General features: G+C 37.9%; 1 protein-coding gene across 1 annotated transcript in view; it reads right to left on the reverse strand.

Moving 5' to 3' along the window:
* The window catches only part of ENPP3 (ectonucleotide pyrophosphatase/phosphodiesterase 3), a 64,579-nt gene extending 42,346 nt beyond the window's left edge, over positions 1-22,233 (reverse strand). The window contains exons 1-9 of the mRNA XM_067702937.1: positions 22,096-22,233; positions 18,399-18,474; positions 14,303-14,425; positions 12,381-12,506; positions 9,171-9,231; positions 8,024-8,121; positions 3,107-3,186; positions 678-797; positions 3-112 (exon numbers count right to left, since the gene is read on the reverse strand). Coding sequence (XP_067559038.1) covers positions 3-112; positions 678-797; positions 3,107-3,186; positions 8,024-8,121; positions 9,171-9,231; positions 12,381-12,506; positions 14,303-14,425; positions 18,399-18,474; positions 22,096-22,173 — 872 coding nt within the window. The 5' untranslated portion in view covers positions 22,174-22,233. The remainder of the gene's footprint in view (positions 1-2; positions 113-677; positions 798-3,106; positions 3,187-8,023; positions 8,122-9,170; positions 9,232-12,380; positions 12,507-14,302; positions 14,426-18,398; positions 18,475-22,095) is intronic.
* Positions 22,234-23,279: the final 1,046 nt, after the last annotated feature.

Here is a 23,279-nt window from a genome sequence, read left to right on the forward strand (position 1 = left end):
ACCTGTTGTAAGTCCTATATATGGAAGGAAAGGTGCCATTTATAGCCACATCTGATCCTGGCCAAAAGTAGGTACCAGCTTTTAAACCCTGATACATGGCTGTCAGCCAGATCTATAAGAAGAGAAAATTTCAAATGAGTGGAGGTCAAGAGAATAATCAGTTTGAGTAGAAATGGTGCCATTTATGAGAAACTGAACAGTATTAACAGTTGCAAAATTTATTCAACTATTAAAATGTATTTAAATTATTTAAAATTTGTCTTTGTTGCAGTTCAGAAAAGTAATTATCCAGGCATCTACTTCAAAAATCAAAAAACATAGGACAGTAAGAAAGATCATTTTTCAAATTGGTAAAATTGTACAGTTCTTCTTTCCCTTTTAAAGATTTATAAAACAGAATGAGTAAAAACGTTAACAGATAATCTTTCTGAGTAATTTCCAGGTTGATACGTTTATAATACAACATCCAAGTTTCAACTGAAGACAATTTAGGTGAACAACTATACACATTAAAAAGATTCAAATTATAATTATAAATAGTGGTGAAACACTGTCTCACCCCTAGCCCTTAGAAATTAAAAAGATAATGTAAAACTCAACGTGGAGAGAGAAGAGAGATCCACTGTCATGTTGGGAAATGAAGGTTACTTTGGAGCCACAAGGAGAATGCTACATACTGGTTGTCCATGCCACCAAACTGGATTATTTTTCTCCTTTGAAGAGAGTGAAAAGTTCTTGTTGAGGTGTACATCATACATTTTATTGTCAATGATGCCATGTGATTCTGGATATAACCCCTAAAATGATAATTTTTAAAAAAGATTTAAGATAAAATAATAAATTAATAAAACATACATTTAAATTGAAATAGCATGAGACCCATAACTCATATTTGAAAAGATGCCATATACCCTTCAATAGAAAACCCCTGGATCTGAACCCTAATACCAAATATACATACTAGTATTATATATATACTAGTTCCACCGTGGTCTATAGCTGCAAATGAATGACATTAGGCAGATGATTTGGGCTGATGGTTTTAATATAACTCATGTTATTAATAACTGTTTGTTAATTATAGATTCTATATTATAATAATGACTAGCTATTGGTTTTATTGTCAGTAATAGCAAGAAATTTACTACATGGATGCTTTTAAGTATCAGATAGCCTGGCAAATGGGTTAAAATGTGTTACCAGCAATTTAAAAGGAAGCCTGCCAAGTCTCTGTACTTCCTCCCTTCCATCCATCCATCAATCCAGTCATTCCTTCAATTCACATATTTTTATTGAATGCCCATGATACCCTATGCAGTTGTAACTACATTTAGAGAGATTTTTAGGGTCATTATTTCAGAACATTACTATATATATGAATATGAATACATATGCATATGTAGGAAATTAATAGCACTTATGTATAATCCCTTATTTATATATACATGTATAAGTATTATATATTATGTATGTAGACTTATGTATGTGTACATATAGTCAATTCTTGCTATTTGCAATAGTTATGCTCTATAAAGTTGCTGCAAACACTGAATTAGTGAATATTGAACCACTGCTCCTAGAGAAAATAAAGGGTTAGGTTCCTGTGAGCCTCTGGTTACAATATTTTTGTCTACTGATCCATATGTAATCTTGTTTTATGTGTGTTTCTGTTTGAAGATCCCTTATTTAATATATATTTTTAGTTCAGTATAACTCATGACTGAACAAAGCTTATCTAACACACATATCTTCTCCATAAGGTACATCACAGACTTCTTGCTCTTAGGAACACTAGAAATTACTTGAGCACCACACTTGAGGGCCATTGTAAACAGCAAAATCTCCAAGAAAAAAACACAAACATGTGAAAAACATGGCACTAAATAGACAGTGGACTTTGAAAACATTTGTTTATAGAATGAGAGCTAAAAACAAGAAGGCAGAGTATTGCCTTGTTAGACCTCAGCTGGAAACATGTGAGCTGGGTAACTCAAATGTTTAGGTGAATCTGCAAAATGGAATCTGCATTTATACATGCACACACACACACGCAAACACACATATATACATATATACATACATATAATTACTTAAGGACTAAAATTTAAATAAGTTGTAATTACTGTTCCATACTAATAAAAGACTAAATGCAATGTAGTAAAGACATAATATCCTTTGGCAATAAAGCCTGAGGCAGAGAACGCCTTAAGATGTATTCTAAATCTATAAATATTAAATAAGTTAATCTTCCTTTTGTTCATTTTGATCATTTCATGTACGTCTTCTCATACATTGAGGAGAATTCATTTGCTTTACTTGCTTTATCTAAAGAGGTATAGCCAGTTTGGGACTTCCCTGGTGGCGCAGTGGTTAAGAATCCACCTGCCAATGCTGGGGACACGGGTTCGAGCCCTGGTCCCGGAAGATCCCATATGCAGCAGAGCAACTAAGCCCGTGCTCCACAACTACTGAGCCTGTGCGCCACAACTACTGAAGCCTGTGCGCCTAGAGCCTGTGCTCCGCAACAATGAGAAGCCCGCACACGGCAACAAAGAGTGGCCCCTGCTCACTGCAACTAGAGAAAGCCCGTGCGTAACAACAAAGACCCAAGGCAGACAAAAATAAATAAATAAATGTTTTAAAATAAATAAATTTATAAAGAGATGTAGCCGGTTTGAATTCAATTATGAAACAAGAGACTTTATCAAATTAGATATAATAAAAAAAGACTAGGAAAGAAAGAAATTTCCCACATCAGAGTGGCTGTCCTCATACATAGCCTACCATTCCCAGCAGACCTTCAGATAAATGGAGGTTAATCAACAGATCAGAATAGAGGGTATTTCTCACATCAAAGAGGCTATCCTGGCCTGTCACAGAGGTAAATGAACCTAATGCTGGGACACTCATTCATAGTTAACATCTCACAGCCCTGGATTGACCCCATACTGAGACACTCCTTCCCAGTCTGAATTAGCTGTGACTGCCACCACACATGCTCGTGAAATGTGTGACCTGCGGCTTGGCCAGTTCCGCCTAAGCATGTCTGGTGTGGTCAGTTGCCCTTCGGGGGCCTGTCAGTCTTGCCACTGGGCTAAGCACTTACCGTGACAATGGTGTAATGATTTGGGAAGGTTTTGGTCGGATAGACAGGTCTCAGGTATTTTGAATGAATTCCGCATGTTTCTGCAGCAAAGGATAGTGAGAAATTAAGACGTTGTTTCTTCCTCAGAAGTTGTTTGAATAACTAAAAATCTGAACGTGCAAGTTTCACAGAGAAATAGAAAACTAATTAAGGGGTGAATTAGATGGAAAGAGGTCGAAATTCTGATGCTTAAAATTCCTCCATTCCAAGGAATGACAGTTTTCAGGAGAGGAGTGAGTTAAATCAAGGGTCAGGAAAATTTTTCTATAAAGAACCAGATAATAAATATGTTAGGCTTTGCAAACCCATATGGTCTCTGTTGCAACAGCTCAACTCTGCTATTAAGGCCTCTAAGCATCTATAGACAACATGTAAACAAATGAGCATAGCTGTGTTCTAATAAAACTTTATTTGTAGACATTGAAATTTGAATTTCACATATTTTTTTTGCATGGCACAAAATATTTTTTTTTTCCCAACCATTTAAGAATGAAAACAATTCTTAGCATTAACAGGCCTTACAAAAACAGGCAGAGTGGGCCGGATTTGGCCTGTGGGCCACAGCTTGCTGACCCCTGAGCTAAATGTATCCTGCTTTACACAGTGCCAGCTTTGTTTGCTTTTGCTGCTCCCCTCTTTCTGACCCAGGTCATTACAACAAGAATTTCTATATAACATCCGCTTCTCAGCCAGTTCTTATACATAAATTATCCAATATAACAAAAGTGAACACGACTATCTAGATAACTGAAAAGGAATTTAACTTGTGTAAATGCATAAGCCCATGCCACAAAGCAATGTTACAAGATGAACTAACTTTCCCACTTATTATTTTAACTCAGTACAGTTTCCATCTGATCAGTGGAGTTTCCTGCGATCTGTTTTCCCCAAAGCACGGCATCAAATTTGCTTTCAGTTATTCTATTGTTTTCATCTGTGCAATAACTCTGCTCAAGGAGGTCAGAACCACTAAGGCACACTGATATTTCCTCTGCAGCAGTGAAGTATGAGAAGTTTTCCATACCAAAATCCTACCAACTCTAATTCTAAAAGAGAGCTTCACCATTAGAGATTCTATTTAGGTTAAAACAAAAAGTGCAAAGGATTGTTGTCCAGAAAGCAACAAACATTGCAACTGGAAATAATGAAGGTTTTCTCAGATAGGCTTGGAACTGGTCTCCTTCCCAGCCTCGAGAACAGTGTTTCCAATATGATCCAGGAATTTCCTCCTTCAGAAGATTCTTGGATCCAATACCAAGTCTACTAAATAAGACTCTGGTGGGGATGGGGGAGGTTGAAAGGTGGAAGAAAAGGAGCTCAAAAAATCTGCATTTCTAGCAAGCACCCCAAGTGGTTCTGATGTACTCGAGTTTGAGGCCTGCTCCAAGACATAACATATAATCAGCTTTTTTCTTTCTCAGTCAATACCCCCAATAAATAAATCATGTCCTCAATCAGGGAAAGACGCATTTAATATTGTTAAGAAGTCATGTGATAGAAAATAAAATGAGATCTCATCCACTGATAAAAGAATTTAAGTGGGGAAAACAACCATACAATAGAGAGAGATATAAGGTCAGTTTCTGTTTTTATTTCCCTGAAACACGGGTAAATGGTTCAAATTCTTAAATGCCTAAAGGCACAGAGTATAAAATAAAAAACAAAGCTAAGCTACCAGTGATGTAAAAACATGACACCTTCGTACTTTTAAACAGGACACATCAGTTGACTATCTACAGATTCAAGCTACCATTTTCGATCACCTGCCTTTGAACCAGAGCTATTACAGAATAACTCACCAAAAGCAAGATCTTCTACCATTGTTTCTTCCAGGTCTTAAGAATCTAAATTATGACTGAACAGAATAATTCTGGAAGGACACACAATAAACCAATAAGAATAGTTGCTTCTACAGAGAAAAATGAGGAAGATCAGGAAAGAGAGTCTGTTGGTTGGTTGGTTGGTTGGTTTTTTTGTTTGTTTTTTTACTGTATACCCTGTAATGTCACTTGTAAAAGTTTATCATTTGCATGTTTTACTCCTTAAAAAACATATTTTTAAAAAGAAAGTACCAACCGAAAAATATTCTGAAAACATAAATGGAATAAATATATATCCATAGTAACTATAAACTATAAGAAGAAGTGGAAGACTGAATGGATGAGTAGGTGAAATAGCTGAAGAATGTACAGATGCAGCAAAAGCAGTACTAGGAAAGAAGTTCATAGCAATAAACACCTACATTAAAAAAGAAGAAATTTCAAATAAACAACCTAAATTTACACCTTAAGGAACTAGAAAAAGAACAAACAAAATCCAAAGTTAGTAAAAAAGAAAAAAACAGCAAAGATTATAGCAGAAATAAGTGAAATAGAGAATAGAAACACAGTTCCAAAAATCAACAAAATTAAAGTTGGTTTTTTGAAAAGATAAACAAAATTGACAAACCTTTAGCTAGATTAAGGGAAAAAAAGACTCAAATCAATAAAATCAGAAACCGAAACCAATACCACAGAAATAGAAAGGATTATAAGAGATTGCTATGAACAATTACACCCCACGAACTGCATAACTTAGAAGAAATGGATAAATTCCTAGAAACATACAACCTTCCAAATCTGAATTATGAAGAAATAGAAAATCTGAACAGACCAAAAACAAGTAATCAAAAACCTCCAAACAAAGAAAAAGCCCAAGACAAGATGGCTTCACAGGTTAATTTTCCCTAACATTTAAAGAAGAATTAATGTCAATTCTTCTCAAACTCTGCCAAAAATTTGAAGAGGCGAGAACACACCCAAACTCATTTCATGAGATCAGCATTACCCTGACACCAAAGCCAGAGAAGGATACTATAATAAAAGAAAATTCCAGGCCAATACATTCATGAATTTAGATGTAAAAATTCTCAACAAAATACTAGCAAGACAAATTCCACAGCACATTAAAAGGATCATACACCACTTTCAAGTGAGATTTATCGCTGGGATGCAAGGATACTTACTACTAGTCTTGTACTATCCCCAGTTTCACATCTAACTTTCCAAGAAATCTGACTTCTAGTTCAAGCCAAATCATTTCTATCTCACCTGACAGTTTGTTGATCCCGGCCCTTCTTTGTCTACTCGCACCCACGTTAGGACAAGACAACAACCTCATGTTCTCACTAGAGTCCATGACCCCTTAGTAGTCACTGATATAACTCACTGCACTGTGGTATTAGTCCATGCTCAGTTTCCAGGCAGCTTGATAAGACACTAGAGATGAGGTTCTAGACTTCCTTAAAGTGATGCCTGCTGTCACATACCTCACCTCAACCCTACCATTCTTGGGAGGTCCTAATCCTAAATCTTTTAACACATCTACTTTTAATTGGACCTCCTAGAAATGAAGAGCCCATTTTGCCTTGGTAGACCTAATTAGTTATGGCTTCACACATTAAAGGATCGAGATGTTGTACAAATGACTTAAAAAATATTTTAAACCTTATAAAGGAAGGCTCTTAATGGCCCAATATTTCACTGGTGTCCTTTCCAACTCTCAAGGGGATGAGCAAATAAAATAATTCCACTTCTAAAGGGGTGCAGTTCAGCCTGGCTAGATAAATTCCCTTTTGGACACAGGATTTGATATCCAGACTACCAAGGGAAATGCAGATAAGGAAATAGAAACTGAGAGTTGTTAATGGCTTTTCAGGCTAAAGTAACTCAGCAGTAAGTGACAAATCCTGAATTTGGAGCCAGTTCTGTCAGAGGCCCAACATCTAAATCTCTTTGCTAAAGATCTACCTCAGAGAGTGTAGGAGAACCTGAAGAGACAAAGCCCCTTATGCTGTAGGGGGGAAGTAATTGATCTTTCTACAGTCAAGGAATTTTAGTGCTGGGATTAGTAGTAGAAATCATTAGGTCTAATCCTCTCATTTTACAAATGAGGAAACTGAGGCCCAGAAAAGGTGATCACCTTACTCAAAGTCAAAAGCTAGTTTTTAATAATTTGGAGAAAAATAAAAAGAGGAAACCAGTAAAATTGTCAGAAATTTTCAGGACCATGGAGTTAAAAGAGGGCCTGGTAGAAGGGGGAAGTAAGAGAGGAACTGAAGGGCAGTGAAGACGATGCACCCTAGAGCCAACCCTCTGATACTTCTTAACTTTGCGTCCTCAGGTTCTCCATTCTTCTTTATTATTGACTTTATAAAACTGTGTGAAGTCCAAGTACCCTAACTCAGAAGTACATCATGATAAAGATGCCAATAAAAATAATAATTACAGTAATAACTGAAAATCATCCAATGTACACTATGTCCATGGTCTCACAGTATTTCTATGAGGTGGTAAGTGACCATTTTACAGATGAAGAGACTAGGGCACCAACCGTGCAAGTAAACTTGCCGAAGGTCTCAGAGCTCGTAAGTGGTGGAGCCAGGTTCCAGGCACTTTGATTCCAGAACTGGACAGAGATACTGGACTTTTCACTTACTGGAGCCTTGGTATCTGCCGATTCTGTCCAGTCTGCTCAGGCTCCTTCAGGTTCCCATCCTTACTGGTCATATCTACCTTGCTGAGACCCAGAACCCAGGGCTGACAAATGCCAATTTTGAGAGAGTATCCATGAACAGATTTTCACAGAGCAGAAGTTATATTCAAATATAAAACAAATCAAAATAAACAAACAAAAAGATAAACACACTGCAGAAGAAGGAAGGAGGAGCCAAGAAGGATGAAAATAGCTGTTGTGTAGTAAACGCATCAAACTCTTGAGAGGACCCAGAACTAAGACAAACCGCTAACATTAAAGGTCAGAAAGAAAAGTGTTAGTTAATCTAGACATTAACTAACTAGGTGTCTATCATCTGCATGTCCCTGATTAGAGGAGACTTACTCAGTTTATTGATATTAGGTATTAGAGAACCCCATGTCTGTAAATATTCAGCTCTAAATCCATCCATGGAAAACAAAATAACTGGTGGCAGGTCAAATCTGAAAATGGAAAATAAGAATTTGTCCATTATTTTGATTTTTTAAAAAAGACACTTTTCTGTACTACTTATAATTCTCTAAATTAGAAAACACTAAGAAAATATAGCCAGAAATAGTTCTAAGTCAAGTTTTCCTTTCTCTTTTTAAAAATTATTTCCCTTTACAATCAGTATGTCCAGTACGTTATTAATCCATAGTAAAAATGTACAGTATTTTTTAAAAGGTGTTACATAACTTATCTGGGTCTTTCAACTTGGAGATCTACCACCCTTTGAGTTCTAGAGTTTAAATAATGTTAGCTAACTTTATTTCTGTTTGCTCCTTGGCACTGGCTATCTGTGACACCCAGGTATACCATATATGAAATTTCTCTAGCCCTGAGTGTTTACAATGACCAGGCAGTGCACTGTGGAGAAAAAGGAAGGGATTGGCCTCAGAAAGACAAGTTTGATTCTCTGCTTCATTCTTTATGAGCTGTTTAACTGAGCAGTTATTCAACCTCTCAAAACTCAGTCCCAACCCACACACCCAGCACTTTGGAATCATTACAACATGGCACATTAGTATCATTGCCTCACCTCAAATAAATGTAGTATTTTACAGGGGCAGGTATACATGGAGCTAATTATTTGTAGTTTTATGGTAGAAGTCAGCAGCGTGCAAGCAGAGCACTAATAAAACATCACCAGAAATGAGATTTTATATTAGAGACATTTCAAAATCCCAGCTTTGGGATGTCCTGGCTGGAGTCATTTAGATCTAAATTCTAATCCTGATCGTAGGACCTTGGGATGTTACTACAAATATTTCAACCATTTTTTAAGTCATTGTTGTAAAATATGAATATAATAACTTAATATAAAAATGCTTTTTAAACAATAAAGCAAACCAAAGTATGTTATGAGTTGGAAGCCACAAGGAATCTAATCTTTTGTTAACTGTTTTGTTCTAAGATGTAAACAGAGTGGGAGAAATTCCACCCTGCCTCTCAGCTACATTCCTGCGTGCCGTCTGTTAAAGGAGAATAAACATGTCCGTTTCCTTCTCACCCTTCTGGGCACTGGGGCTGCTGGGCTGTGCCACACTCTTCTTCAACCCATGAGGTTTCTCCTGAAAAGCATAACATCAAAATCTTTAGATAAGAAAAGAGAAACCAATGTTCAATGGACATGCTCTTTCCAAACGACTTAATTCATGTTACTGCAATGACAAAATTCTTCTAGAACATGTTAAATGCTACTTCACATGTTGGCAAGGTCAGTGCCTCTAGCGATTTGCACAGATTAGTAATCTACACTAACTGAATACCAGGAAACCCATCTTTACCAAGAAAATAAAGGGAATTCCTTTAACTGGAAAGGGACAATTTCTTTTTTCTTTTTTAAATAATGTTTTTTCCCTCAAGGACAGTGTTTTCCCAACTGCTAGGAAAAATGAGTTTAATAAATATAGGTATACAATCTAAAGAAAAATGAAAGCATAAAAAAAAAGAGAAATAGCCAATGAGAATTTTTTTTTTTTTTTTTTTTTGCAGTATGCGGGCCTCTCACTGTTGTGGCTTCTCCCGTTGCACAGCACAGGCTCCGGACGCGCAGGCTCAGTGGCCATGGCTCACGGGCCCAGCTGCTCCGCGGCATGTGGGATCTTCCCGGACCGGGGCATGAACCCGTGTCCCCTGCATCGGCAGGCGGACTCTCAACCACTGCAGCACCAGGGAAGCCCCAATGAGAATAATTGATATTAACATCAAACGGGGAAAATCAAACAAACAAATTTTTAAGATTGTAACTAAAAAATTACACTCCATGTAACTAAAAAATTACACTCCATCACTCCATGGATGTTTCTGTTTATAAAACATTCCCACTAGTTAATGAAGTAGAAATGATAGAATATGAATGTCATCATTTGCAACCCCTAATGGATCTAGGCAATGATCATCAATGGCTAACATGACCAAAAAAGAGACAAGCAGACAAGATGTTCCTCTTGATGGAAGTAACACCACCACCTGTGAAGGGTACATAGTAAACAGGTGGATAGATAGATAGATAGATAGAAAGAAAGAAAGATAAACACCTGAATCTGAACAGTCCTCTAGTTCTAACTACCAATTTGCAGGAAAAATAGGGGATGACAAACTGTTTAAGTCACAGAGGATGCAATCTGCAAAACCCAGACTGGACAATTCTACAGGACAAGTGACTCCATTTATCCAACATGTAAATTGCATGGGGTGGAAAAAAGGAAGGGAGAACCCACTTTTAAAGGACTTGAAATATATCAGCCAGTTGCAATGTATGGAATCTGTTTGGATCCTACTTCAAACAAATATTTTTTTAATATTATAAAACAAAAAAATCTGAACACAGATTGGACATTTGTTAACAATAAATAATTATTGAAGACATTTTTAGATATATTGATGGTATTCTAATTTTGTTAAATCTTCATCTTTTTTAGATACAGACTGAAAATATTTATAGATGAATGACATTAACCTTGGGATTTGCTTTGTAGTAATCTAAAATGTTCAAAGAGAGGTTGGAGGTATTTTATTAAGAAAAAAACCCCAAAGCTGGAAAATAAGCAAAAGGAGGACTGATCATTAAACTTCATTTTAATGTCATGCTGGGAATTATTCAAAAAGCCCACCTATGGATTATCTAGTTATCTAGGAGTATATACCTTTATCTAGCTTATTCTTTACCACTTATTCATTTTACAACTTAGTAAGGGTAGGAGTTAATTGGTAGAAAACTAATAGCAGTGTAACTGATTCTTATCTGATAGCAGATAAATTGTCCTGTAGCAAAGCAAATCATTTGTGTCCCACCACAAGTTACATCTTTAGTGATTTTATTCCAACATTCTCTCAGTTCTAATCTCTTCGATCCTCTGAGCCAGCTTAACATTCATACTGTATTGGTATGAGACAAGATTGGTCATGAGTTGATCACTACTGAAGCAAGGTGATTGACATATGGTTAAACACACTATTCTTTCCATATGTTAGAAATTCATCATATTTCTTTTCAAAATTCTGAACTTAAAATATAAAAGTTAGGGCTTCCCTGGTGGCGCAGTGGTTGAGAGTCCGCCTGCCGATGCAGGGGACATGGGTTCGTGCCCCGGTCTGGGAAGACCCCACATGCCGCAGAGCGGCTGGGCCCGTGAGCCATGGCCGCTGAGCCTGCGCGTCCGGAGCCTGTGCTCCACAACGGGAGAGGCCACAACAGTGAGAGGCCCGCATACCGCAAAAAAAAAAAAAAAAAAGAGTTATAAAATTAGGGCAGAAGGCAGGAGACCACAAAGCTCAGAGGCACTGTGCTCAATGAACTTATTAGAGAAATAAGCAAACTGCAAACTACACTTGCCTTTGTGAATTTAGGGGGATTTTTAATGACACGATATTCACTATTAAATATCAATTATTATTTAAAAACAGACTTACCATTTCAGGCTTTTACTTTCCTTTCTGGTTGCCCCTTTTAGCGGATTTTCAGTTACATTTTGCATAAAAACTGATTCATCTATTAGTGTAAAGCCTATTTTTTACTGAGGGACTATACTTAATAATGTTTCTACTATAACATTTTCCTCTTATTTAAAAAAAATCAAAATTCACCTTAATCTCTTTTTTTGTCTAAAAATATTACACATGTAAGTTAGTTAACTCTACTGGGTGTGGTGTTAGGAAAAAGGGGTTGATAGCTTGAAGCAATCTTGTTGCTATGTGTATATGACGTTTTTCCTAAGTCTCATCAGATGTGCAGAGGGATTGGTGATTTTTTTAAAAATCTACATCACTTATAAAGTGGCAAAGCAGGTGAAATCAGGCGTTGAATAACCTGGATTCTAACCTTGGCTCTCTGCATTACCTCCCTGCCAGTCCGAAATCAGTCATTTAACTAACTGCTATTCAGGCCAGAGAATCTCTTCTGTGATGTTTTAACTTTAGGATCTGCCGTCCAGTGTCTCAAACCACAAGAATGTCTAGCATAGTCATTGGACTGAAAAAGACCTTGCTTTACAGAACATGTGGAATGTTAACTTTTCTCTTCTCTTCTATAATATCTTTGCTCTGAGCTCCCTTCCTCTATCGTGCACAAAACCCATTTCTTCCCACAGTAAACACATTGGGTCTTTTCTTCCACGTAGAGTGGCTAAAAATTCTTGGACTTGATTTAATGTCTGCAGCCTAGGCCAGCTCTAGGGTCACTGAACTCACGCAGGCAAATGGGTCAACACCTGCTTACCTTGGCAAACACTCTTATAGTCAGCACAGCAGTCTTTCTTCTGTAAACAGTCATCTGAACAAGAGCAAAGGCTGGATTCCAGTCTGGTCTCCCCACAACGAAATTTATTGCACGTCCATATTCGAGCTGGAAAATTACACAATTCGGTTTTGAGCATACAACTTAATTTAAGCATCCAATAACAAAAATACAAATTCCATGCATTTCTTCTTGTATTATCCTATGGTCAAATTCTTGGTTTATCTTCATTCATAAATGAAAATTCATAATACGAATAAGGGGCAATCCACCACTTTTCTTCGTTTGGCATGGGTGGCAGAGAGAAATGTAGCTTTATAAGCTGCAGCTCTGGTCTACCTATCAGGTAGACCTCTGAGTCTGGAGAAACTCTGAACACCTGTCCTATTCCCACCCAAGGGTAGGAACTTCCAATGGTAAAGAACTACTAACCTTGAGTGACTGTTGCCACCTAAGAGCAGCCTGCCCAGCCTTATCTAAGGACAGACAACAAGGAAGTGGCAGTGACAACAGAAGTAACAGGAACATGGTCAGGTCTGTAAGAATGTAGGCAGGCAGGGTACCTCCCAGCTGAGAGTGAAAGAAAGGTAGATCAGCTCCCCACCATGCCTCTGATATTTGCCCAGGCTAGGCACTTAATGTGAGATCAGTTTCAATAAATCCCAGTGCTAACAACAGCAAGAGGCTGGACTGAGGCTGCTTCCTGGGGCCACCTGCAGGAAACAGTGACTAGAATCAACATCAGCCCCTGTGCTCAGACAAATGCATTGGCTAGGTGACAGCTGTGTGTTTCAGTCATGCACAGAATTCTTCATTCTCAATTATATACTATGTACTTAGAAAGAAAAGAGTTCTGGAGATGAATTAAAAGGAGTACAGATCTTATCCATACTAGGCTATACCCTCCTTCTTGCCCTTTTCAGAGAGCATAATTTAAGGAGCTGTACTGTCCTAATCTTCTCTCCTCGAACCACTAGACACCTCCCCCCACCACCTCCTTGATTTCTTAGAAAATTAAATATTGCAAACTGTCTCTTCTGCCTCAAGAACAGTGTTTCTCAAGTTGTGTTCTGTGGACCGCTGGCATCAGAATCGCTAAGAATCACCAGCTTTCCAGTGGAGTCTTATGCAACCTGAAATTTGAGAACCACTAAAAATGAGACTAAATAAGATGAAAAGCCATGAGAAAACTCCCTTGAAACTTGTGTAATTTGACAACATTTCATCTACTGGAGACTGTTATTCCTCAACCTCAACTAAATAAAGTGTGGGTTCTATCTTTAGTACTGAAAGGGGGGTCAGGATTATACTAGATCCTGAATACAAGGTGTAATGGGCTGAATTGTGTCCCTCCCCTAAAATGTTGAAGTCTTAACTTCAACATGACTGTGAATGGGCCCTTATTTAGAAAAGGATTTTGCAGATAACCAAGTTAAAATCAGGTCATTAGAGTGAACCCCAATCCAGTATGACTGGTATTCTTCTTACAACAAGAGGAAATTCAGACGTGGACACACCCAGAGGGAAGACTGTGAGGACGTGGGGAGAAGGCCATCTGCAGACGAAGGCAGAGCTTTGAGTTACGTCTGCCACAAGTGGAGGAACACGCAAGATGGCTGGAGACATGCCAAAAGCTAGGAGAGAAGCATGGAACAGATTCTCCCTCACAGCCTCAGAAGGAACCAACCCTGCCAAACCTAGATCTTGGACTTCTAGTTTCCAGAACTGTGAGAAAATGAATTTCTGTTGTTTAAGCCACCCAGTTCGTGGGACTTTGTTATGGCAGCCTGAGCAAACTAATACACAAGGTGAGCATTTGCATTTGCATGCAAATGCTCGTGCAAATGTGCTATCATTAGATAGCACAACCAACATGCTAATAAACTTGCTCTCAGGATTCATACTTGATCCCACACAGGTGTCTTCAAAGTCCCAGCAGCAGTCGCCTCGGCCTTTACATTGCACATCACACCGGCAGCCCTCCAGTCCTCTATGTGAAGCATCAAAGCATTTTTTCCTGCAGCTGCCTGTAGAGTGAAAGAATAAGGAAATCTGTGCTTAGAAGTTATCCGAAGTCTCATAGCTTGAGGGTGCAAGCCCAAGAAGTACCCAGCACAGACTAGGACAGACAATTAGATAATTTTTATTGCACTGTATGACTCATCAGTGCAAAGTGATAAATAATGAGTAATACATAATGAGTGATTTTTCCCCAGGACTCCAGAGAGGTCCCAGACTCAGATACACCAGGGGCCATAAGGAGAGGGTAGGAGGGACAAGCAGAGGCTAAATGTAGTGGAATTGGTTGAAAGTCTGCATATGAAGCAGCAGCTACCCACCCCACCTCCCACTACAGAATAGAAGGCTCAAAATTTGGAAGAAATTGGGAGGAGTTGCTTTCATCACAGAGACAGCAGACATGGAGGATGGCCATAATGAGAAAAAAAGATGAACAAGTCTTACTCTTAAATGTGAACAGATGATTACCAGACCTTTGAGGATAGCATCCACATGAAAAACCAAAACAAACAAGAAAAAAAGAAAAACTTTTGAAGAGGAAATATTGCAAGGAGCAGAAGAGTTAAACACACACACGATCACGCACACACAAACACACAACTGATATTGAGATGCTCAGAAAAGAAATTGCATCCATTAAATAAGAAAGTAAACTATAATTTTAAAAAGGGAAATCACGTTCAGGGTGCTCTTAGAAATAAAAACGTGAGAGCAGTAATGGAAAACTCAGTAGAGGGGTGTGGTAGGCAGAATTATGGTTTTCAAGAAGATTCCATCCCCTAATCCTCGAGACTGTGAATATACTGCCTTACATGGCAGAGGAACTTTGCAGATATAATTAAGGCTACTACTTAGTTGACCTTGAAACAGGGAGGTACTACTGAAAAGTGAAAACAAAGAAAATGGAAATGATATTATTAAAGAAATCATAATAAAATTGCCCAGAGTTGAAGAGTAAACATTATTATGTCAAAGGTGCTCACCAAATTTCACAGCAAAACTCACACCAAGGGATCAATAGGGATAAAGAGATCTGGAAAGCTCCCAGAGATAGATCAGGAGAAATGTGTACAGGATCACAAGTCAGAATGATATCAAATTTCCTAAAAGCAACTCTGGGAGAGGGCATAGGTCAAATGGCATGTTGGATACACACCAAAGAGCACTATGTATTAAGTAGATAGGTACATAACAATAAGTGCATGCATTGTAATTAGATAGCTACAAAGTCCTGTGAGAAAGTAAGGGGAAAAGTTTATATGCCATTTACATAAAACGTCTTTACATTTTTACATTCACTCCTTTGAAACATTTTCCGCACTTGAACTTCAGGACAAAACAATCACCTGGCTTTCTTCCCACATTCCTGACCCTCCTTCCTAGTCTTCTGTGTTCTCCTCCCTTCATCTTCCGGTCCTTTAAGGTTGGCATACCCTGGTCACATTGCTTTAAATCCCACGTATGATGCTGGTAACCACCATGTTGCATGTCCAGCCAGAACTTCCCCCAAAAGCCAGTCTTTTATATACAACTACTTTTTGACTTTTCTACTTGGACATCTAGTAGGTATTTCAAATTTAACATATCCAAAACTGAGTTCCTGATTATTCTTCCCAAACCAGCTCCTTCTATAGCCTTCCCCATCTGAATTATGGAAATGCCATATTTTCTGATGTTCATGCTGAAAATCTTGAGGTCATTCTTGACTTCTCTGTTTCTCACTCCATATCCAATCTGTTGATAAAATCTATCTATTACATCAAAAGATCTCCAGAATCCAAGTACTTTTCATCAGTTACAATGCTACCACCCTGGTCCAAGACATATGGCTTGTCTATATTATTGCAATAATTTTCTAATTGGTCTCTCTATTTCTCCTGGTTTCGCTCTGCCATTTATTCATAACACAGCAGCCTGAGCGATCATGTTGAAAAGCAAACCACAGCATGTCATGTCATTCCTCTGCTCAAAACCTCCAATCACTCCCCATCACACTCAGAATGAAAGCCAAAAGCCGTATTTTGACCTACCAACCCCTCTGTGATCAACTCCTCTTTGGCTGATCTCATTTTATGACTATCCTCCCTCTGGGCCTCTTAGCTCTAGCTCACTGATCTCCTGTTATTCCTTAAATAGAACATATGCCAGATAAGCTCCTGCCTTAGGCCTTTGCACTTGCTATTTTCTCTTGCCTGGAATGTTCTTTTCCAAAATATCCTTGTTTCTTCCTCACTTCCTTTAGCTCTTTACTCAAAAGTCATTACGCACACCCCACCCACCCTGACTCAATATTTCATGTTCCCCTTTTCAGTTTTACTTATTCCTTAGCACTTTCCCTTCATATTATATATATATATATATATATATATATATATTGCTCAATTTTAATTATCTGTCTTCCATGCTAGAATGTAAACCCTTTGAAGGATTTTTTGTCTGTTTCCTTTATCACTATATCCCCAGTAATTAGAATAGTGCCTAGCACAGCGTTAGTGCTCAATTGTTGAAGAACAGGTAAAAAGGATGTGCACATAAATTGAGAAATTTGTCACTCAAACTAGAAAAACTTGTTTAAAAACTCGCACTAGAAAAAATATATATTGCCTATGAAAAGTAGGTTAATTGGAGCAGAGAATGGTGAAGATGATCAAGGGTTGGGGTTTAGGAAACAGTTGTGGTGGAAGAATGAGGGGGTGACTATGTTAGGATGCTGGCAAAAAGAAGCTGGCGTTAAACACCAATCCCCTGGGTGGGAGGGAGAGGAGAGTGATGCCACACAAGCCCTGATAGACTGAGATGAAAGGAAGAGAATAAGGAACAATGACTAGGGAGCCAGTCAGTAGCTGTACTAACGTAAGGAAAGGAGGGAAAGAGCTGGAATAATTGGAGATTTTGCTCAGAGATTACCATATGCCTTTTGCAATTAGTTTATGTGATTTGTGGGATGAAATAACCAAGAAATGATGCCCACCTGTGCACACTAACATCAGAATAATACCACCAAAATGATCTGCCAGCATTTGCTAGATCTAGGACTGGTACTGCAGCTCAGAAACACAACAGCCAAGTGACCAAGAAAAGACAGTAATTTTCCAGCCAATGCCCATCTTTTCAGTTCCACTGTGTTCCCATGTTACAGCAGGGGTACTGAGTGTTTGTAAATTACTAAGTGAAAACATAATTGGAAAATTGCCAGTTAACCTCACCAAGAGTCTCCCACTGAAGAAGACTTTCCCCATTGGAGTCAAATTAGAAGTTAATCAACCAGATAAAAAAGGAGAATAAATTATCTAACACTTGACCTCATACTTTCCCTTAGTAAAAGTGTCAAAACAATACATAGTAAGATTATAGAAAGTGCTTTTTATTGAATCTCTTGCAAATGGTTTATTTACTGTTCGTACTAATGCAATATGGCAAAAGGGATGGGAGGTGTTTTGATACTTTGAGCCACAGATCTCCTATTTTTCTTTGCTTCTTACGAGAAAAAAAATGTGAAGCTTTTATTGTGCACTACATTTCAGGAAAGTGGCACTGCCTAACCAAGAAATGGTGATATTTCTGGGATGGGGTAACACTAACGTGATATCAAGGTACAAAAGTGGTGGTAGGAAGTCATGGGAGTGAAGCAACTAAGACTTTCGAAGTCAAGTTTATCATAGGATATTAATGATTAGAGTAGGAGCTGGGAGAGAAGGAATCTTTGATTCAGTTACCAAAGTCCTCTATGAAAGTGAGGAAAAGGGGCAAATACTGGAATGATATGAATCTCAAAGAAGCAGGGAGATGAGGTCAAAGAGGAAAGTCCAGAAGCGGCAGTGGAGAGTGCTAACCACAGATGTGGGCTCCTGACAAGTGGGGCATGGGAGAAAGGGGAGCCTAGCCTAGCCTAGAAAGGAGGCGAGTCCAGGTTATATAACAGGGAAGGGGAGGAGAAAGAAGAAAGAAGGAAAGTTTCTGAGAAAATGTTGAGGGGAGTACCTTGCTCTTCATGTTGCCTGAGTCCAGCCACCAGGCCTAACGCAAGTGACACAGCCACCAACAAAGTGAGAAGAACCTATTAACAAAAAAATGTGACACTTACCATCTTATTAAAATATACAAAGACCCAGACAACTGCCCTCCCTTGGTGATTGTTAAGGGAGCACAGCCTGCTAGCTTTTCGCATTACCAGATCCAACAATGATAAGGGGACAGAATTTTATTTAATGCCTGATTATTTTCAGGCATTAAGTAAGAAAGGTTTGGGAAGAATGTTAAAATACCATTTATTACAGATCTTCAAATTCAAATACGTTAGTCCTAGTTAGTTTAACCCCAAATTGAGTTAAAGTACAAATGAAACCAAGGGGCCATTTACCTTTGCCCATTTTCCTTTCTTAACTAGATACATGTTTGGAGATCATTTATTTAAAAGCATTCCAAAACTGTGAAATCGTCAACTACCTCATTCCCAGGAAGCAGGGTTTTTCTCTCCCACTCTGACCATCAGAGAATAATGAGAATATTTAACATATAAAAATATAATGTCCAGGGCTTCCCTGGTGGCACAGTGGTTGAGAGTCTGCCTGCCGATGCAGGGGACACGGTTTCGTGCCCCGGTCTGGGAAGATCCCACATGCAGCGGAGGGGCTGGGCCTGTGAGCCATGGCCGCTGAGCCTGCGCGTCCGGAGCCTGTGCTCCGCAACGGGAGAGGCCACAACACTGAGAGGTCCACGTACCGCAAAAATAAATAAATAAATAAATATATATATATATATATATATATATATATATATATATATATATAATGTCCAAATAATTAACTAGCAAATTATCTGCTTTGATCTGCAGTGCAAACAAATGTTTTAGGGGTAACCAGGAAGTCATGGGACCAAAGATTGTGTATGTCATTCATTATCACTACTACTGACAAAGCTCTTCAGTGTAATGGACTTTATACTATTACTGAAGTTAAACTGTGATATAAATTAAAGAGAATTCTTCCCACTGACCTCTTTCCCTATCCATTAAGTCCAATGATAAGCATACTGGATGACAGAGCTTAAATAATATGTATCACCATAAAGAATACAAGTGCAACAGGTACACAGATTACTTCAAGTATTTTACAATACAAATAAACTTTGTTATGTTTCTTTTTTAAAAATCGCTTTTATAAAAGAAAAAAAAAACAACATCAAAATTTGCTTAGATAATAAAAACCCTACATAAACTATAGATTTTGTCTGTTTTCCTTCTGAAAAATCATCTGGAAATTAACATATCTAATTTTTACAATAGAAGTGAATTCAGTGATTGGGAAAATATGGTTAAAATACTGTGAAAACAATTTTTACATGAAGACTCAAAATTAGCCCAAGGGTCAGTGACCTTCCAGCAGGTATTCATTCAGTGGAGACGATGGAGAGGGCAAAGTAAACATAAACAGTTATTAAATAACATCATTAGCACTTTTTCCCTTATTATGATGCTCAAGAGCCACAGCTGACTAAGGCTACTAACGCTACAAAGCAACAAAGCACTGGGAAACTCTCCTGTGGTAAACCTCATGTGTCATAGATTTACATTTCGGCTATATCTCAGTTTACATCTTATTTTTGGTCCTTTGGCCATTCAAACTTGCTGGAACAATAGACAACACCTAGCTGTCCTTAGGATGCTTTAAAACTTTTTAATGTTAAATCTTCATGTCTATTTCTTAGTGATTTTGTACTTGTTCCATATATTTATGACTTGCTCTCGCATTATTCTGTAATCTCCTCAAGGATAAAAAGGTTCATTTTCAATGTTGTATAATCATTGACTCTAGGTATGTAATTCTGAACAAGCTTCTTGATATTAAGGTGCAAATATATCTTAAACTATCTTACGCTATCTACAAAATGGAGAGGGGAGTGCTTTGGGCTCCAGAAATCACTGAGAAACCAACATTTGGCTTTAGCTTGGCTGAAAAAAGAATGCTAGAAACACAATAGGTACATTAAAAAATTTTAAATAAAACTTGTACTAAAATTTAGAAACAATAGGGTAACTTTGAAGCTATGATTTTAAACTATTGAGCTTCTGTTTACGTGTACTAACAACCCACTAAAAGGATACAACGAAGGGAAATAAACGATGAACAGACTTTGCTCCCGAGGAGTTGATAATTCCCTGAATTAATAAGGTAGGATAAATATAGTAAATGGCATAAGAGCTAAAAGAGAATGCCAAAGTTCCCAGAACAATAAATAAATAGAATATCTTGAGAGTTTCCTTTGTTATAGTCACTGAGCTCAATACATATACACACTGTTTCATTTACTCCTCCAAACAATGCTTGCGTGACAGAGAGAATGGCAATGACATTAAGAAAAGTAGGGAATTGGGCTTCCCTGGTGGCGCAGTGTTTGAGAGTCCGCCTGCCCATACAGGGGACACGGGTTCTTGCCCCGGTCCGGGAAGATCCCACATGCCGCGGAGCAGCTGGGCCTGTGAGCCATGGCCGCTGAGCCTGCGCGTCCGGAGCCCGTGCTCCTCAACGGGAGAGGCCACAACAGTGAGAGGCCCGCATACCGCAAAAAAAAAAAAAAAAAGAAAGAAAGAAAAAAGAAGAAAAGTAGGGAATTTAAGAGGAAACTGCAGCAGTATAGGTGTGAGAAAACTATGCAAATGGTTTTAGCTACAAGGAAGGTGCTGGATTGATGAGCCAGCAAGCAGGCACTTGGAATGGTGTGGTAGACACTCAGCAACAGGTCAGAACTAGTGGCCGACTTGGAATTCTTGGTGGAGAATATGCTCTTAAAACCATTAAAGAAGGTGAGATTTCCTAAAGAAAGGATCTTTAGATAGGGTTTGGTGAAATGCATAATGAGAAGAAAGATAAATCAGCCAATAAAGCAGGTAAGGAGAAAAGTGATAAAAATGGGAATGTCAATGCCATCATGAAAGCAAGGGGAGAGAAGAATTCAAAATGAGAAACTGCTCCACAATATCTGTGTATTATTGTTAGGAGACTCAGCAGGAGAAGGATAGGGGAGAAGGGCTGACTTTTGAGGAGGTGACTTGAGTACAGTAAAAGCAAAGCTAGAGAACAAAAAATGGTTGGGTGGTGAGAAAATTGAGACAATGGCTAGAGCTGAAAGTTTGATGGTAAAAGGAAAAGAGAATGTAATAAAGTCAAGGAAAGTTTTTTGTTTTTGTTTTGTTATTGTTGTTGTTGTTTTAGGACAGGGAATATCTTACCATGTAAGGGAACAAGAAAGAGAAAATAGGAAAAAGAGACCACCTCTAGGAGTGAAGTAAAATAGGATAAAATCAAGAGTCCAACGAAGAATATAAGACACAGTGATTTTAATTCCTCACTCTCTTGTCTTAAAATATTCATGCAAAATAAATTAAAAATGGTGACTTGGGAGATAAATATAATTATAATCATGGTAAAATCAGTGCTGCTAAATGTTCTGCCACAGATCCCAACCTTTTAGATTGATCAAATATTAATTTGTTGTTACTCAAATTTCTTATTTGCAAAATGTGATTCACTTTGCTTTAGAGTTGTCATAAGGGATAAAACTGAACACAATTACTTAAAACTTTACATTTAAACAGCAACACAAACAAATACAATCGGGGAGTCATACCCCTACCATTAGTCACAAAGCTACAGAGACGAAAATGTTAAAATGTACTTACAATACAAATTATTTTGTACTTCTTAACAGTGTTTCTCATAACAGGTTCTTCCGTTGATAAACCCAGAGTAGAATCCATTGTTCTGTTAGCTGTATAAACCTGTTCTACCAGAAAATGGTAGAACTCCTTCGTTTTTCTAGTCTGGCAAAGAGAAACTGTATGAATTACGGGGCTGTAACTGACTTTTAAATGTTTGGGAAGAGCACAGCTCTTTAGTGATTGGGCAATCAAGAGAGAGGAAAAAATAACAGTGTCGAGAGATAAAAGTTCATTTCTAGTACATTGTAGACAACTGTTCTTTCTCTCCTTATAGTTTCTACTAAATACTAATCAAAATATATGTAACAAGAATAATATAATAATCAAATTTTAATACAATGATCATTGATTTTCTTTAAAAATAACCCCAAACAAAACACCTTGTTACCAAAATTCTAGAAAGTTTCTACATTTATATAAACTTCCTGTCACTGTTGAAAACTAACATATTAACCATGTGCTTTAACCATATAAAAACTCCAACTCTGCCAAATCTGTATAAAGTATTAATCATGTGATAATTATGACTTGCATTTTAGAGTATTCACACCTTGACATGTTTTCACATGCATTATCTCATGTCAAACATAACAGAATCCCTTACAAACACTGTAGCCCTATTTTGTAAGATGAGTAAAGTAAGGCTCTGATTATTTAAATTATGTGACTTACTTATCCCAAGTCACATTTACTAGATGCCAGAAGTGGGACTGGAACCCAAGTCTTCTATAGCCCCAAATCCAAGGTAATTTTCACTAACTAATTAAATGCGATCCTTTCTTATTTACATAGACGAGATTGGTCTCATGATACATATATTTCATGCTGAGAGGGGGTTACTGATTTCTGATGAAAGAAGCTAAATTAGTAGCAGTGTGGCCTAAGAGAGTTCTAATAAATGGTGGGTTTTACACATTTCTATTTTAAACGCCCTAAGGCAATAATTCTCAAAGTGTGATTCCATGGAACTGATAAATGAAATATTTTCTACCATGTCAGTAAACAAAGGGTGTCACAGTCATCAACGATTGTAACCCTCCAACATGAGCCAGTGAGCCCTGAGGAAACCCAGGGCTGAAAAGAATACCTGCCATCTAGCAGCCATCAGACGGCAGCCACTCCCTACCGTGAGCGCTGAGGAAACT

The sequence above is a fragment of the Pseudorca crassidens genome, chromosome 13, assembly GCF_039906515.1.
Source record: "Pseudorca crassidens isolate mPseCra1 chromosome 13, mPseCra1.hap1, whole genome shotgun sequence".
In the NCBI taxonomy this organism is placed as follows: Eukaryota; Metazoa; Chordata; class Mammalia; order Artiodactyla; family Delphinidae; genus Pseudorca; species Pseudorca crassidens.